Source organism: Zeus faber (genome assembly GCF_960531495.2).
Source record: "Zeus faber genome assembly, chromosome: 12".
Classification (NCBI taxonomy): domain Eukaryota; kingdom Metazoa; phylum Chordata; class Actinopteri; order Zeiformes; family Zeidae; genus Zeus; species Zeus faber.
The window spans coordinates 17,175,820-17,193,598 of record NC_137196.1 but is presented as its reverse complement, the minus strand read 5'-3'; the positions used below and the strand labels follow the sequence as shown (position 1 = coordinate 17,193,598).

General features: G+C 43.3%; 1 protein-coding gene across 1 annotated transcript; it reads left to right on the top strand.

The window, feature by feature from the left end:
- Positions 1 to 1,016: 1,016 nt before the first annotated feature.
- On the top strand, positions 1,017 to 16,185 carry abhd3 (abhydrolase domain containing 3, phospholipase; the record flags this gene model as incomplete). Its single annotated transcript, XM_080011634.1, has 9 exons — positions 1,017 to 1,178; positions 2,257 to 2,420; positions 5,000 to 5,182; positions 6,570 to 6,615; positions 12,721 to 12,833; positions 13,556 to 13,729; positions 14,386 to 14,434; positions 14,543 to 14,708; positions 16,004 to 16,185. 9 exons carry the CDS (start codon positions 1,017 to 1,019, stop codon positions 16,183 to 16,185), a joined length of 1,239 nt encoding a protein of 412 aa, XP_079867760.1.
- Between the last annotated feature and the right edge of the window lie 1,594 nt (positions 16,186 to 17,779).

Below are 17,779 nucleotides of genomic sequence, written 5' to 3'. Positions count from 1 at the left end.
TTTTTAGAATGTGCTTTCAATTCAGAGGTTCTGTGGAGTGATGATATTTGAGAAGGTGACTGTGAGCGGTCCCCAATATTCATACACAGCATAATAACTTGCAGCTCCTGGTCCATAATTTGAAATTCTGCAATGGTCCATGGTCTTGGTAAACGATATCCCAATAAAACTACAGCGTCTATCAACTTGAAAGGGCTTCATGCAGTACGCAATGCACAGTGCCATAACTTTTTAATCCTATACATTGATAATAAGCATGATAAAAAATAAGGGCGCTCCCAAGTATTCTGTCACATGGGCCCTAATGCGACACTTCTGTGGCCTGTAGAACTTCTAACCAGAAGATGGTTTCTCTTCCACTCCACCATTTTCGTTTAAGCAGTGACTTATAGCCAACGGGTATTTTTTATGTTGCAAATGCTTCACTCTTGATTCAAACCCTCAGCATCCACAGAGATGTGCCACCATGCCGCTGGAATAACCACAGCCTCCGCATTGTGCAGTTGTCTTTTCGCCCCTAGGTGGCGCTTTATTGTAATAGAAAGCCCTTTCATTTTCACCATAATATGTTTATAATCGTTGTGCTTCATTTTGACAATATGCCTTTTTTTTTATTGTAACTTATCCCCTTTGAACCAAATATTTGAAATACATGTTATATTGCATATGGCAAACGTCTCTCTGTGAACATAAATATTTATAAGAAACAATTGTGTTCCTGCTGAAAAAGGGGCATGGAAACGGATAAATGTTTGATTAAAATATATATATATATATATTGCTGTAACACTGTTCTATTCATGTATTCATGTTGTATACAGGCGTAATGCACATAAACATATAACCAGCGTGTCGCCTCCTCCATATACATGCGATGAAGCAGCGGCTCCCACCGGCGGCATATATACTGCAGCTCCCCTTGACTCTCCTTCACACCGGGAGCGCAGAGGCAGGAGCCTGGGCTGAATATCCGCCAGAAACCCCTCGCCGCCGGGAGGACACACAGGGACCTTGCGATGATCTCCCTGGATCTCAACTTCAACGTTTTAACGAGGGACCTGTCGCTGTACCTGGAGAACCAAGTGCGAGTCGGTCTCCTGGGCTCCGGGGTGGGACTGTCCCTGGTGCTGGGCTTCAGCGCAGCCTACACCTGCTACTACCTCTACTCCGTGGCCAAGGTACCGATCGCCGGGCGTCGGTGCCGATGCTGTGTCGATGATTTGACGTCGATCATCGTAACTCAACTCCCGCCGGGGGGTGGGACAGAGACGCGCTCCGCGCCGAGCCGCTGCGTTTTGCTTGATGGAGGTTTCCGCCGGGCTGCAGCTGTGCAGCGTGCACATTTGGGACTTCTTATTTCCCCAGATGCATGACGTGTCGTTTGATGCGTAATATTACTTTATGCGCTGTCATTCCAAATTAAACCATTCACCACACATTCGTCAGAGTGGATTTGCACCGGCCATGCTAGGCTACAGATGCCGGTATGGAGGATCTTATGCTGCCTTCAGGGCACAGTGCGGTTATTACAGGATTATTACAAATGAGTAGTCAAATACATATAGACCTCTGTGGCTCAGATGTAGAAATTACATGTCATGAATACGGCACGCATATTTAAATGTATATATATATATATATATATATATAAACCTCATAGAATAGAATAGCACTGCCCAGAAATGCTCTGCAATTACTTTTTTTAAATGTATTTTATATATCAAAGGAAGAGACCAAATGTGCATTTATAGACAAAGCGTTCTGCATGAAAATATGCACAGTGTGGATGTTCAAACCTGCTGCCTAATCATTAGGCTTAATAGCCTCAGATGCAGAGCTGGCAGATGTGTTCTGCTGACCCAGCTTTGGGGCATTCTCACACTCTCAGACACTCTCTTGCTTTTTTTTTTTAACTATTATGATCGGTAAAATCCACATTATGACTGAAAACCCTTCACACGTGTATACAGTGTGAACATGTTTGAATATGTGTTCTATGTTAATTTTTGACTTGTGTTCTGATGTATTTTCTGACTTTTAGGGGTGGGTTGTAAAGAACATGAACCCTGAATTGGTTTGTTCACTTTTCTGTATTTAATAGTGTGAGCTATTTATTATTATTATTATTATTATTATTATTATTATTATTATTATTATTATTATTATTATTATTACACCTGTCAGTGTTTTTTTTTTTTTTTTTTTTTTCCAAGTTTCTTTTTAAAATCTCATCTCCATCTGCGTCCCACTCCGCAGAAGCCTCAGCTCATCTCCGGGGGTAAGAAGTTCTACCAGTTTCTGAGGGAACAATGTCCGGTGGTGTCAGAGACCTACTACCCCACCTTCTGGTGCTGGGAGAGCCGCATTCAGACCCTGTTGAGACCCTTCGTCACGGCCAAACCCGGGGTCAGCTACAGAAAGTGAGTATTGAGTGAATGAGACTTAAACCAAATCAAAAAGACATGACACCATTTTACACCTTTTTCCAAACCAAGGGAGTGTTTGATCTAAGAGGCTGATTCCAGTATTGGAAATAAACCCGCAAAGAGGGCCAAAAGACCTTGCACTGCATACAGGATATGGCTCGGCACAGACTTTTATTCTCTTAGATGCACTTGATGATGAAATGCATGTATACAAAGGCCAGTGTACGCAGCTCCTTATTAACATGCTTAGGAAGTTGTCCTCGCGCTAATGGACGGCCGTGGCCCATTAGTGGGCAGCTTTTGTACAACTTTCACAATTGGAAACAAATCACGCGTTTGTTCTTGGCTAAGATTGAAATCCTCAGAGTTAAAAGAGTTTTTTTTTTGTGCCAGGATAAATGGCCGCCTTATCTGGCTTTTTTTTTTTTTTTTCTCGATTATCTACATTTCCTTTTGGAGATTAATATGCGTGCTTTCCAATGCGCGGCCCATTGAGTGCACGGAAATTACAAAAATAAATGTTACAATACTTCACAGAAGGAATTTGAAACCCCAATTGGCCTTTTTTTCTCTAAAGTTATCACAGTTCTGTTGGTAACATTGTCCTATTATTGGAACGTCGTAGGTTCAATCCCCGAGACAGGCAGCGTCCATCACACCAAGGTCGAGCTCTGTACACGGCCCTTAACTGGCCATTGGCCATGGGGAGAAGTGTGCTCTTAACTTCCTGGTGACACACAGTTTATTTAGTCCTGTGTGTGTGTGTGTGTGTGTGCGTGTGTGTGTGTGTGTGTGTGTGTGTGTGTTTTATCGGTCGGCAGGACACTTCTTCTGAGGGTCTTCCTATGCGTCTTGCTACTCCTGTAATCTGCACTGTTTCCACCAAGGTCACCCAGGACCCGGCGTGACACGCTCTCTCCCTAATAAAGTAGATACATGTTCCCATAATGCACAGGGACACCAGTAAGTCAAGTTCTGGGTCATCTGTCTGCCATCGTACAGAATGATGACGTTCACGGAGGTTATTATCACACCCCCCACACACCACCCTCCCACCCCACCCCACAACCCCCGAGGGAACGATAGGACCTCCACCCTGTAATGGAGTTGGCCAAGGTTTTCCCAAGGATAGAAACCCTGCCCGCTTTGTCCGAGCAAAATTCCGCTCGCTCTTTCGTCTCTTTCGTCCCCGGTAGAGAATTAAGCACATTTTCCGAAGGGAGGCTCCTCCCCCGTCTCCCGGATTCGTCCGGGCCCCAAGTGCATATTTCATGACGGTTCTGTAATTTCATGCTGACGTCTGTCGCCCTGTGTGGCCCGTACAGGGAGGCTCGCTCCTGCAATGGTGTGTGTGTGTGTGTGTGTGCGTGTGTGCGTGCGTGTGTGTGTGTTTTGTCGATTTTAAGATGGATTGTGCTTGGAATGAATGACCTCAACCCCCCTCGATCCTTACCACAACCTGCTGTGGCTTGTAAAGCACAATGGCAGGATCCACACCGTGGAAGTGGCCGCAGTGAGAGCTTCACGCCGGCTGGAAGCCACTTCCTTCATATTACATTCCACTTGACAATGTTCGACGTGCTGGAGTACCGACACCAGGAGTGAGACGGAAATAATGACCAGAGAAGATGAAAATATATGTTCTATGTATGCGTATACAGGGAACATCCCCCCAACCAAAACACACACACATACAGTATTTACGTGTACATATACGTATATATGTACATGTAGGTACAGTATGCATTGTACCTTCAGTGGTACGAAAGCGTTGTCACGGCAGTACCCTATAAAGGCCAAATTTATTCCAAATTTATACCAAATTTATACCAAATTTGTAACATTTTTGGACAAGTGATGTACAAATTGGTCACCAAATGCCCAAAATGACATGCAAGTCCCCGTGCCAAGGGTACAGTGAATGGAAATTACCGGAGGGAACTGCCAGTGTGACAAGCCATTCCATGTGCCATACATGATCTGCAAACTCCCTCTGAGCCTGATCACTGCCTGGGAGCCTCCGACGGGGCCTGACTAATGGTTCCACAATCTCGACCTGCCACTAAAGGTGAGCGGGCCTTTGCTGTTTTGGGTCCCGCAGCTGTGCAACTCCCTGCCTGGAGATCTCAGGCAGGCAAACTCAGTATCATCTTTTAAATCTCTTCTTAAGACTCACTTTTATCATATGGCTTTTTCTTAACTGTTGGTATTTGTTGTACTATTTATATGACCTTATCTTGTTTTATATCATATGTCTTTGGATTTTAATTTATTTTAATATTGTTTTTATTGTAAAGCACTTTGAAACTTGTTTTTGAAAGGTGCTATATAAATAAGGTAATAATAATATTTTTATCCCAAAGGTACAGTACAATTCTGTACTTGATTGTAAATAATACACTATATATAACTGCCTATATACTTTTTTTATATATGTGTATGATTGTAACAGGTTATAAACCCCCTCTGTGAGTCCATCACCAGGGACAGGACAGAGTGGCCATTCACTGGGAAATAAGTTGATACGGGCTGGAGCTTTGTTGCTGAGTTGCGTGTGACGCTCTCCTCCACAGTGAGCTCATTAAGGCGGCAGATGGAGGACAGATCTCTTTGGATTGGTTCGACAACGACGACAGCCCCTCGCACCCGGACCCCGCCACCAGGCCCACGGTGCTGCTGCTCCCTGGCCTCACCGGCACCAGCCGCGAGTCCTACATCCTGCACATGGTCCAGCAGAGCCGGGATCTGGGCTATAGGTGGGTGGCCTCGGACCACGGAGAAGCTCCCGCTGGCCGCGGCCCAGGAGCTCTTCCACGCAGATTCCCGCCTTGTGCAATCGACACAGGACCGGGATAGAGTCGTATTCATCCACTCGAGCAGAGATTAAGAGTGTTCTCCCCCCGTGTAACATTTACATAATGGATGTGCGTCTCGGGGGTTACTTCAGGTGAGCAGGTGCACAAAGAAAGAGCCCAGAGCCGTGTGTCCAGAGCCTTCCTATGTAAATATTCAAACACTGCAAAAGCTCCAGGAGATGCAGAGGGAGGCAGTTTCTCCCCCTCTACTCCTTCAAAAAGAAAAAAAAAAAAAACCCCGAAAGGCTCCTTCTGTGCTCTCTGTGCTGATTCTTTCAACCAGAGATGGCGGAGGGCGGAGGGCGGGTGGGGGTGGAAGCAAAATCAGCATCTTCTGCCACGCGGCCCTGTCCGTGTAGCTTAATGAATTACAGCTTAACCCCGCACAAGCTTTGCAGTGTGTGCATGTAAGCCCAGGACCCCAGCCCCCACCCTCCCCACCCCCTTCGTCCAGCCCCACCAGATCCACCAAGTGGGGATCTGACACCGCCAGATAACAGATGATGCTTTTTGCTTTCTCATTGACACAGCTGTGTGTGACTCTCTGCGTACCTCATCATATTTCTCTTTTTTACCATTTTCATGATGTCAACAAGATTTGCGGGAGGGAGAGGGAGGGAGAGAGAGAGAGAGAGAGAAAGGTGGGGGGGAGGGGGAAACTGGGGCAGCCTGTTCCTTTTTGAACACACACTTGGAAACCAGTCGCTTACAATCCCAATCCCAAACACAAACAAGTTCACCAACAGACTCAGCGACAAATATGCTCGCACTTTTAACAAAAAAAACAGCCCAGTCAAATCACACACACACACACACACACACACACACACACACACACACACACACACACACACACACACACACACACACACACACACACACACACACACCGTGATATTTGATGTCACACTTCAAACCAAGCAAAATGTGAAATGTTCCGTAGCAAGCTCACCTTATGATGTTTTTATGATTACTTTTAGGATTATTATTTTTGTTATTATTATTACTATTACTATTATTATTGTTTTATTATTAATAAATTATTTTTTATTTTTTATTTTATTTATTTATTAGTTTGTTTGTTTATTATTATCATTATAGATTTATTGTATTTGCTTGTTTGTTTTTATTATTATTATTATTATTATTATTATTATTATTATTATTATTATTATTATTATTATTATTATTATTATTATGTGAATTAATGTGTTGAAATCAAAGACAAATTTTCAATGCTGGTTTTTATTCAATCTTATTTTGCCTTACCTCATCTTATTATTTTCAGATGTGTGGTGTTGAACAACAGAGGCGTCTCTGGTGAAACGCTATTGGTAAGAATGTATATACATAGCATGTTTTTTTGTCCAAATTATTAATGTTGTATAAGTATATATATATATATATATATATATATATATATATATATATATATATATATATATATATATATATATATACAGTATATATATAAACAGTATATACAGTATTTATATATATACAGTATATACAGTGTATATAGTATATATACATATTGTATATACTGTTTAGATATATATACTTGTGGCAGTTTCGCCCACCACACGCCACCCAAGTGGCTTTTTCAGGGACCTCCGGCACAGAGCCACAGAAGACGTGGGGTTGTAGACACCAGTATATTGTAGAGAGTGGGCCAGTTGGAATAAGCCCAGGAGCAGATTGACATGTGTCATGACAAGGGCTCCTCTCTCCTGAGTGTGTGTGGGGATGTGGGTTTTACCTGCTGCTCGTTAGACCAACCAGCGAGCAACAGGTATGCAGCCACCCTGACCCAGTCACCTAGATCCAGGTCAGGTGTGGCTGCTCAACCAGACCATCCCCACACCACAATACTGTGTGTGTGTGTGTGTGTGTGTGTGTGTGTGTGTGTGTGTGTGTGTGTGTGTATGTATGTATATATATATATATATATATACATATATACAATACTGTATATACAGTATATATTTACTGTGTATATATATATACTTATACATACATATATACAACACTGTATATACAGTATATATATACAGAATATATATAGTATATATTCAGCATATACAGTATATATAATATATACCGTTTATATATATATATCCTCCATATCCATCCATTAATCTCCATAATAATCAGGATGGAAAGAAGTAACGGGCCTTGTCATGCACACAGTATGAAAACAAGTCAAGATGTCCTTTTTTTTACAGACAGGCAAACAGACAGACAGACAGAAAGACAGACAGACAGACAGACGGACAGACGGGGATTAAGTTGCAGGTGGACACAGGGCTGCAGATAGTGTAGTTTAATGCCTCTTTGAAATATGACCGTGCCTGGTGCACGTGTGGCTGGGAGACTGGGCTTCATCCCGTCCCCTCGTGTTTATCCAACAACACCATGAAGATAATGTGTCCTCTGTGGGCCCTCAGCTCAGCCTCTTGTTTCGGACACACAGACCTTTTATTTTATGAAGCCGCTTTGCTGCATGATCAAATCCGTCCCATCCAGTGCACAAATGGTGTCCGGTTACACCCCGGGTTTTTCCCACAATCGATCCTAATGTTTCTCTGGTTGTCGGCCGAATCAAAACACTGGAAGAAATACATAGTCCCCTTCTGACTTGAAAATTACACTTCCACTCTTTTTCCTTTTGCCAATCTAACTAATGAAGGAAGGTATGTCTGTATGTATGTATGTATGTATGTATGTCTGTTTGTCTGTTTGTCTGTTTGTATGTATGTACTGTCTGTCTGTCTGTCTGTATGTATGTACTGTCTGTTTGTCTGTTTGTATGTATGTACTGTCTGTCTGTCTGTCTGTCTGTCTGTCTGTCTGTATGTATGTACTGTCTGTTTGTCTGTTTGTATGTATGTCTGTCTGTCTGTCTGTCTGTCTGTCTGTATGTATGTACTGTCTGTTTGTCTGTTTGTCTGTTTGTATGTACTGTCTGTTTGTCTGTTTGTATGTATGTACTGTCTGTCTGTCTGTCTGTCCGTCTGTCTGTCTGTCTGTCTGTCTGTCTGTCTGTCTGTCTGTCTGTCTGTCCGTATGTATGTATGTATGTATGTATGTATGTATGTATGTATGTATGTATGTATGTATGTACATATGTATGTATTAATGTCTGTATGTATGTATGTATGTATGTATGTATGTATGTATGTATGTATGTGAAATTCTGTACAATTTGGACACGCGACACAAGTAATATTAATAAACTTTGAATAAAGAAGCAAATAGCGAGCTGCCCCTCTCTGTGCAGCAGGGGGTCGGGGCTTCACAAACAGTAAGTACATATGTACGTACGTATGGAATCCGGAACATTTCTGGATAAAATATATACGGCAAAGGCAGTAGGTAGTCATTCCCACATTGTTCTTCTTTATGCGAAAGTTCTGTATGGAGTCTGTTTGCAGATAGATGACTGTTACGGATACATTACGTCACGCTCACACGAGAGGTGTCTGATATCGCTTTCACTGATCGAGTTTGCGGAAAGGATCTGCCGTTCACCACACAGTGACTGATCCTTTTTTTGGGATCTATCCTATTGACGCTGGAGTCGATCTTCAAAATGAGACGTAGTATTGGTAGTATCGAATACTTTTGCTATCGACCCGCCCGCCTCTACAATGCAGCCTGTTCTGAACAGCCATGTTTTGAACAGGCACAGCACTAGTAATCACAAATCATCAATAATACAACTTTTTTTTTTCAGATTTTTCCATTCAGTTTATAGACCTTCTATTTATCCTTTTTTATTTTCTCTTATCAGTGAGTGATTATTATACATTAATAATATATTTTATTAATATACATTATTATTTTACTCGTTTTATTTTATAATTTTATTTTATAATAAATGTTATCAAATGAATTTTTTTAAATATCATTTATATTTTATTTTTCATGAGGTGGTCCAAATATAGACCTTTTTTCTTTCCAAATCTTTTTTTTTTTTAATCACAGAACTGTGCAATCTCCGTAAACTTAAGACACCATGTTTTTGTAACCTGAAGAAAAATATTTAGTTGATAGAACTCCCATCATAAAATGTGTACACCTAAAAGTGTGGAGTTGCTCATGTAAAATTGTTGTCACCATGAGGTGAAATTAATAATAAATATTGCGAAAGGAAAATTTGTGCTGCCTAAAATAACCTCTGTAGTTTTGGCGGCACAAATCCATTTTTCAATATTTGTGGTAAATATAACTCTCATCCATATACTTGTATACAACTTAAAAACGGTGTCCTTTTTGCGGTGTTGTCTTTTGTAGTCTTTTCTCGAGACATCATAATAGACCAGCCTGTTCGGACTCGCGGCCCCCCTTGAAAATCTCATAAATGTTGGCGGCCCACCTCCGACCAGAAGTAATACTGGAGCCAAAACAGTGCGTTCGCCGAGGACGTATGTTTTAACAATCATATGCCTTCTCATACATACAGTGCAGTAGTGGTACGACAAAAAAAAGGGGGGGGGGGTCAAAACTCGCGACTCACGCCAGCGCTGATAAAACGATAACAGGAGCACATTAATATGAACTCACCTCCTGGGAAGGCTGATGCTGCATGGCAGACGCCAAATGCTTGATGTCTGGCTTAAGGGACGACGATCTCAGGCGAAGATCTGGATCAACGCTCAGTTTATTGCCACAAGCGCCGAAAAGCCAGGCTCACAGAGATGCGTCGTCGGGGAAAGGCGTCAGAAATCGCCCAGCTCTGTCGGACGGATCGGGATTTGCGTTCTCGGCGCCCGTACGCGGCGCCCCGATGACTTTCTACTTGGCCCTGACGCTCCTTGAGTTTGTTATCGAAAAATTCAAGCGGCTTGGACATGTCCTGTTGGTGTTTTGTCTCGAGGTGACGGCGCAGTTCACATGGCTTCAGAGCTGCGTTTGATAAAATCTCGGAACACACCCCGCACGGCGGTAACGGTGCGTCTTCCCTGCCTGTCCAAAGAAATCCCAATGATCAGTATTCAGCGCGCACACAAGCGGGACAGTCCCGCTTGTGGGTGATGTACCAATGGCTTCTTTCCTTTTCAGTGTGCCTAATGCTCGCCAACCATCCATTTTGATTATCACCTCAAGTTCAAAAATGTACGGGTGCACGTCGATGGCGGTCCGGCTTGGGCGTAGTATGCCCTGACATAAGTTCCTATCTCTCAGTTATGATGCATTTTTGAAGGTTTTAAAGAAAAAATACCATGAAATCATTTTATTTCTTTTTACATTTGAAAACTTTTTTGTAATTAATATTTTTTTATTTATTTTCTCAATAAAATTGATGTGTTTCGCCCATGATTTGGCGGCCCACTTGCAGTACCCTCACGGCCCACCAGTGGGCCCAACCCATACGTTGGGAATCGCTGTATAGACAATGGACATTATCATCTTAAACGTGATTTAAAAATGACTTTATTCCTTGTGAGGACTTGTTTTTCACTTTGGTCAATGAGCTCAAATGTGTTTTACATGCTCATTGTCTGCACTAAAACAATAGAAGAGAGGGTTGCGTGACGCTGCCTCTATCGGATGTGGCGACAGTAAGGAAGTCCTTTCCCTCCCTTTCCTTGGTGCTCGGGTGGATCGTGCGACATTTCAGTGCAAAGGCTTGGGCGTTCATGCGCTCTCTCGTGAGCGTGTGTAAGTGTGAATACCCTCCATTGTCTAAATAGGACGGAGACCCAGCGCCGAGTCCCAGCGTCCCCATTCGGGGCCCCCCGCCCCCCGCCCCCCGCCGTGACTAGCGGTGGCATTACGTCTCAGTACAGTACAGCGTTGAGTCCGGTCTGTTTCGTCCGGTCTGTTTAAATGGGAATCTGGGCCACGGAATCCCAATCCCACCTGCACCCGAATCCTTCTCTCGCCTCCAGCGTTTGTGAGGCGCCGCGTTTCACTTACTTCATAACCCGATGAGATGAACGCGACCCAGGCGTGAGGGGGGAATTTGCTTTCCCTGCGTGTTTCTTCCCGAACTCAAACGGAGGCCTGCTGCCGAAGAGAGGCAGCAGCACGAGCGACGGGGCAACGAGCGACCCGGCTGCTCCGCCGCCAATGGGCGGGCCGCCGAGCAGGCCGCGCGTTGGCGTCGTCGCCGAAACACGGTGGAGCTGCAGTTCACTCCCGGACAGATTTCCGCAGATTTATTTTCCACGTCTGCATCACGTTTAAAAACCATTACATGCCCCGCCCTGCCCCCGCCCCCCACCCCCACCCCGCCGCGGATGAACAAAATGAAGCGGCTCATAAAGAAGTGCTTAATATTTATACGAGGAAGCGCACGGAAATTCATGTTGATGGTCACAACCGGGAAAATGGACGGGTCCAAGCGGTGAAAAATACCGACATCATTTGTGTTTTGACGCTTATTACGGAGATAATCCTGCGTATAAACCGTCTGACTCTCTGCCTGTTGTCTGTTTTCTGCTCAGCCAACGCTGACCTCCTTTGCCCTGTGCGTCGCTGCACACTGTACCTCAGCGCTGGTTTTCGTACGATGTCAGCAACGTTTGCATTAATCGACCCGGGTCCCACGGTGACGCCCGGTGCATTATCTTGTGGCCCCTCTCACCGCCTGGGTCCCGACTCAGCCGTTTGCAACGTGAGCCCCGCATTAGAACCGGTGCTGAGAACTTCCCGGAGCACTTTGTAGCCCGGGGAGAGGTCGATACGTTCATAATCTTCAAGGTGTCTCCCCAGTGCTTCAGTGTTTTGAGATGGAGCGGATCACTTTTATGCATCATTATGCCTTTTTTAAATTTCATTTTTTATAAACATCAGTGTGTAGCAACAAATGGAAGGTCATCCAGTTGGGTCCCAAAGTTAAAAAAAAACAAAACAGTGCAACATAATGTCATTTATCTTCAAATAAATAAATAAATGATTCTGATTGTCTTATGTAGGAGCTATTACAGTTACAACACAGTTTACCAATTTTCTTGAGTTTGTTTCAAAAAGTTGTTGTGGCAATTGTATAGCTTTTTTATTTGTATGAATTCATTTTATTTTTCTACATTTTTTTGAGCATTCCTTTCCCTCTCTCTCTGTCTCCCTTTCTCTCATGTTTTGCGTGTTTTGGAGGCGTAAATTCCGTATTTTAGGGCATTTTTTAAAATTTTTTAACCTTTTTTAAGTTGTGTATTTCTCTTAGCACAATAGATTTTTTCAGATTCTTCCTTTTTATTTGTAAACGTATGTATTTCTATTCATTGCGATGGAAAGCAGTTTACTCAAGAATGTAACGCATTTATTACAGAAAGAAACAAAGGAACAATGAAAGGTGCCGTTTAAGAGACTTACTATACAGAGTTATAGAGACTTACAAAGATTTATATAGATTTATATAGACTTATTGCTAATACTGCACCAAAAGACAAAGAACGACCAGATGAATTTTGGGTTTTACTGGTCCCCCCCAGACTCCCAGGACTTACTGTGCCGCTAACACAGAGGACCTGGAGTTCGTCATCGAGCACGTGCAGAGGACCAACCAAGCCGCTCCCATCATGGCCGCCGGGGTCTCCATGGGCGGGTAAATGGGATCTTTCCCTATCAGTTGAACTAAGAAGGTCAATACAGCTCGCCCCTGTCCATTTAAAGTGACGGGCAGCTTTCCTAAATGAGCAATGTGTGTGTTTAACGGGTATGATATGGACAGATGTTTGCGTTGGAGTCGCCAATGCTTTAATTAAAGGCCGCTTAAGCCGGCTTCACACTGAATCTGAAAACGGATCTGATTGTCGCAAGACTCGGAACACGACCCCGCTCATGGCCGCCATAGTGCATGTATCTTGATTTTGCATAAAGGAATATTTTGGAGAAAATGGGAGCGCTCAGCCCTCAGCCAGGTTGCTCAGCTCAACATTAAGTATCTTCTATGAATGAGAATTTAAAAACTTCCTTCATGGAGTGTTAGCCAAGTGCGAAAAAAATTAAATAATTAACACAATTTAACATTAATAACGGCATTAGCTTATATAAATAAGCCCAGTTCCAATAAAGTATATTTGATTTTGAACACATCCAGACCCTCGATCAGATTCACACGCGGAATCCGGCTCCCCATAGAAATTAATAAGACTTCCAGTGAGTCGTTTTCGTTTGTCGAATTCAGTGTAAAACCGACTTTGGCGCGGCGGTCCAAAGAAGGTGTTGAACCGGGCTGATCCCACCGAGGGAAGGATTGGGTGAAGCATGGAACAAGTCCCAATCTCTCTCCCTCTCTCTATCCCCCTCTCTCTCTTATGAGCACAGGATGATGCTGGCCAACTACTTGGGTCGCAAGGGCCGGGCGACCTGCCTGAAGGGGGTGGTGGTGTTCTCGGCGGGCTGGGACGTGTTCGAGTGCACCGCCTCGCTGGAGAAGCCCCTGGACCGCTTCCTCTTCAACTCCTACCTCACCAGCTGCCTACAAGCCTCCGTGGACAGGTCCGCATGCCGGTCACAGCGGGATTAACCCAGATTAGCTGCCAGCGCCCATCATCCAGCACCCATCACCCATCACCCAGCACCCAGCACCCATCACCCAGCACCCATCACCCGGTCCGACCCGGGGGCCTGAGTGCTGGGAGGTTGAGGGGCGGGGGGCAAGGCCTTTGGATAACTACTCATCGGAATGTTCTGGAAATGCTGTGTTTTCACTCACAGTTATTTTGCATCAGTTATTATAATCAGAATCACTTTATTCGGCCAAGTACATCTACATAGAGGAGGGATTTGTTGTGGTGAAGATTGGTGCACTGCTGCACAGGAAATTTGCATAAAAAAGATAAACGCCTATAGATATATAATAAAACTAAAATTGACAAATATAAAACCAAAAAAGCTAAATATACAAAAATATAAAGAACATACAAAATGTTATGCACAGTTAAAAGCAACCATTGCTAGTATGGCTGTGGGTATAAAATATAGGTCTAAGTACAGATGAATTCACTGTATGGGGTGAATACATATGTATACAATAGGATTACAATCTTGTAATAAAATGTATTACAATTGTATTACAATATCCTTCCAATGGGTAGATTTTGTGCTTTGACGTTAAATCAACCGTTCGTAACAGTTTTCCTTTCTCCTTCTAGGCACAGACCGGTGCTTGAAAAGTGTTACGACATCGATCACGTCATGAAGGTAGAAGCCGCGCTTTTAAACGGGAAAATTCCATTGAAGGATAACCCTGCAAAATAGAGCGGGGACGGTAAGACGCTTTGTTTTTTTTCTTCTCTTGCGATTGCCAAGGCGAAGACCATCCGCGAGTTTGACGAGAGGTTCACGTCCATCATGTTCGGATACCCGACCAACGACGACTACTACCACGACGCCAGCCCCGTGCACCGGCTCAGGTCCGTGCAGATCCCCATGCTGTGCCTCAACGCCGCCGACGACGTCTTCTCGCCCTCTCACGGTGCGTCCCAGGGCGCCGGCACAAGCGCACGTGTTATTTATGCTATTTAGGGGTTAAGGGGTTCCCAACCCGGGGCGCTAGACCCCAGACGGGGGCCGCCGCCGGGGAACCCAGGTGGGGTCGCAAGGCCATGGGACATTTTGAGGCGTATCTTTCCTAATAAGCCAAGTATTGGTTCTGGAATCCACATGAGTGTTAAAGTTCTACATATTGAAAATTAATCCATCACTATATGTTCATGAATATGTTCATGTTCATGCAGCGGTTCTCAAACTGTTTTTTTCAGTCATCTAAGATATTTTTTTAACTGAGTACCCCCTCCATTGGCAACATTTCTGGGAGAAAAAAAAAAGAAAGTGAACATAAATTATGTACGTGGTAGTGGTAGTGTTAACATGAACACTAAAAGGGTGATGCAGATACTAATATAATATAATATAATATAATATAATATAATATAATGTAATATAATATAATATAATATAATATAATATAATATAATATTGTATCGTATCGTATCGTATCGTATAGTATTGTATAATATAATATAATATAATATAATTTAATATAATATAATATAAAATAATATAATATAATATAAAATAATATAATATAATTTAATATAATAAAATATTGTATCATATCGTATCGTATCGTATCGTATCGTATAGTATAATATAATACAATATAATTTAATTTAATTTAATTTAATTTAATTTCATTTAATTTAATTTAATTTCATTTAATATCCCCTTCTTCTTCTTCTTCCTTTGGCTGCTCCCGTTAGGGGTCGCCACAGCAGATCATCTGCCTCCAATAGCTTCTGTTCTGTGCATCTTCCTCCCAAATACAGTAAAATATAATAAATATAATATTATATAATTATATTATATTATATTATATTATATTATATTATATTATATTATATTATATTATATTATATTATATTATATTATATTATATTATTTAATAACATTATATTTAACCTATATTATTTTAAGTAGCACATTTTTAGTAATGTTCTCAGAAATGTTCTCCCCCTACAGTACCACTGGAAGGAAATGAGGACCCCCGTTTGAGAAACACTGTTTTTTGTTGCTCTCTCTACCATTGAAATAGAACCAATTCAGGCAAAAATGACCACGGCCGCTAATAAATACAGGCGTACGGTTAGATTTTTGGGGGAATACACGTTGAGAGCCCTGCTCCATACAGTGCTGTGTTATGATGCCATGTTTCTTTCCACAAGGGTAAAAGGTTTGAATTCAGAACCAATGGTTTGTGTTTGTCTTCAGCCATTCCGGTGGAGACGGTGAAGCAGAACCCCAACCTGGCCCTGCTCATCACGTGCCACGGGGGCCACATCGGCTTCCTGGAGGGGCTGTGGCCCCGGCAGAGCACCTACATGGACCGCGTCTTCAAGCAGTTTGCCCAGGCGGTCATTGAGCAAGGCAGCAGCCTGGAGGACCTGTCCTGATGCGGGGAGCCGGCTTCTCTTAACCTTTCCTTCCTTCCTTCCTTCCTTCCTTCCTTCCTTCCTGTCCTGACGCAGGGAATCAGTTTACCTTATTTACCCTTTTCATTTCCTTTCTTCCTCCCTCCCTCCCTCCCTCCCTCCCTTCCTTCCTTCCTTCCTTCCTTCCTTCCTTCCTGTCCTGACGCAGGGAATCGGTTTACCTTATTTACCCTTTTCATTTCCTTCCTTCCCTCCTTCCTTCCTTCCTTCCCGTCCTGATGCAGGGAATCAGTTTATTTACCCTTATCACTTCCTACCCACCCTTCCTTCCTGCCTTCCTTCCTTTTCTTCCTCCCTTCCTTCCTTATATATACAGATATCATTTTAAAACCTTTTACCTCCTTTGGTCTTCTTCCCCTTCCTCGTTAATTCCTAACGTCATCTTCCCCACCTAAAGGGCACGTCTGAACACCTTTCTCCGTGCGTCGTTCAGCATCCACCTCTTTATTCCTCCATCAGTGTGTGTAACCACGTGTCGGGCGGTGCGCTCCTCCGGGGCAGGGGGGGGGGGGGTCACATCGTCGGCACCTCGTTGGAGGAGCCTCCAGACCGACCCCGTTACCCACGCGTTTTGAAGATAACAGAGTACTGTACAACACGCCTTCCATCCAGTGTCCTTCTTCACATTCACACCAGTAGGATTTTAGCCCTCAGGGATTATTTTACCCACAGTTTATATTTTTCCCTTTTCCTTCCCTTCCTTGTGGTATTTATTCGTTCGCTTAAAAGGTCGGTTGTAAGACACCCGGCTCTGTCCGTTTTGGTTTGAAGTCGACTGCATGCACTTTTTTTTAAATTTACACATTCTACCTTTTTTTACGCACACCAAATAGGTCTCCCGATGTAGGATACAGTCGAGAGAAGAAAAAAAAAATCGTTCATTAATGACAAGGAATGTGAAATTTGCACTATTTTAGTTGACGACGACCATGCCTCTAATTCCTTCATGCAAAGCACTTGATTTTTGTTTTTCCTTTTTTTTTTTTTTTTTTTTTTTTTACGTTAAAAAAGTAAAAATAAATAACAATAATAATAATCTTTACGGATTCGAAACCCAAAGGATGAGCGAGCGGAGCAGTATTTTAGGCGTCTAGGAATAAAGAAATTAAAATAAAAAAGCCAACCCAGTCTTAAGATGTCGCTGAGGTCTGTGTGTGTGTGTGTGTGTGTGTGTGTGTGTGTGTGTGTGTGTGTGTGTGTGTGTGTGTGTGTGTGTGTGTGTGTGTGTGTGTGTGTGCGAGAGATGTGCGACAGTGGCGTGAGTGGAGTGCAGTGTGCGTACCGTAGCGTCGTCATGGTAACTCGGTCGCAGTTTGATTGGGGGGGGGGAGGGATTAGGACTTCTGTTCCTGTGGAATTTTTGGGGGTTTCCGTCCACTCTGCCAAGCGTCCGTCCAGTAGCATGCGTCTCATCCGCGTCCACCGTGTCCCGTTACGCCCTGATGACGACGACTAACACCACCCTGCAGCCAGTAGCACAAAGGGCACGTTCTCTTCTCTCTTTTGTTATTGTTTTGTTTTTTCATCGTGCATCCACGTCCATGCTGTACAGGCT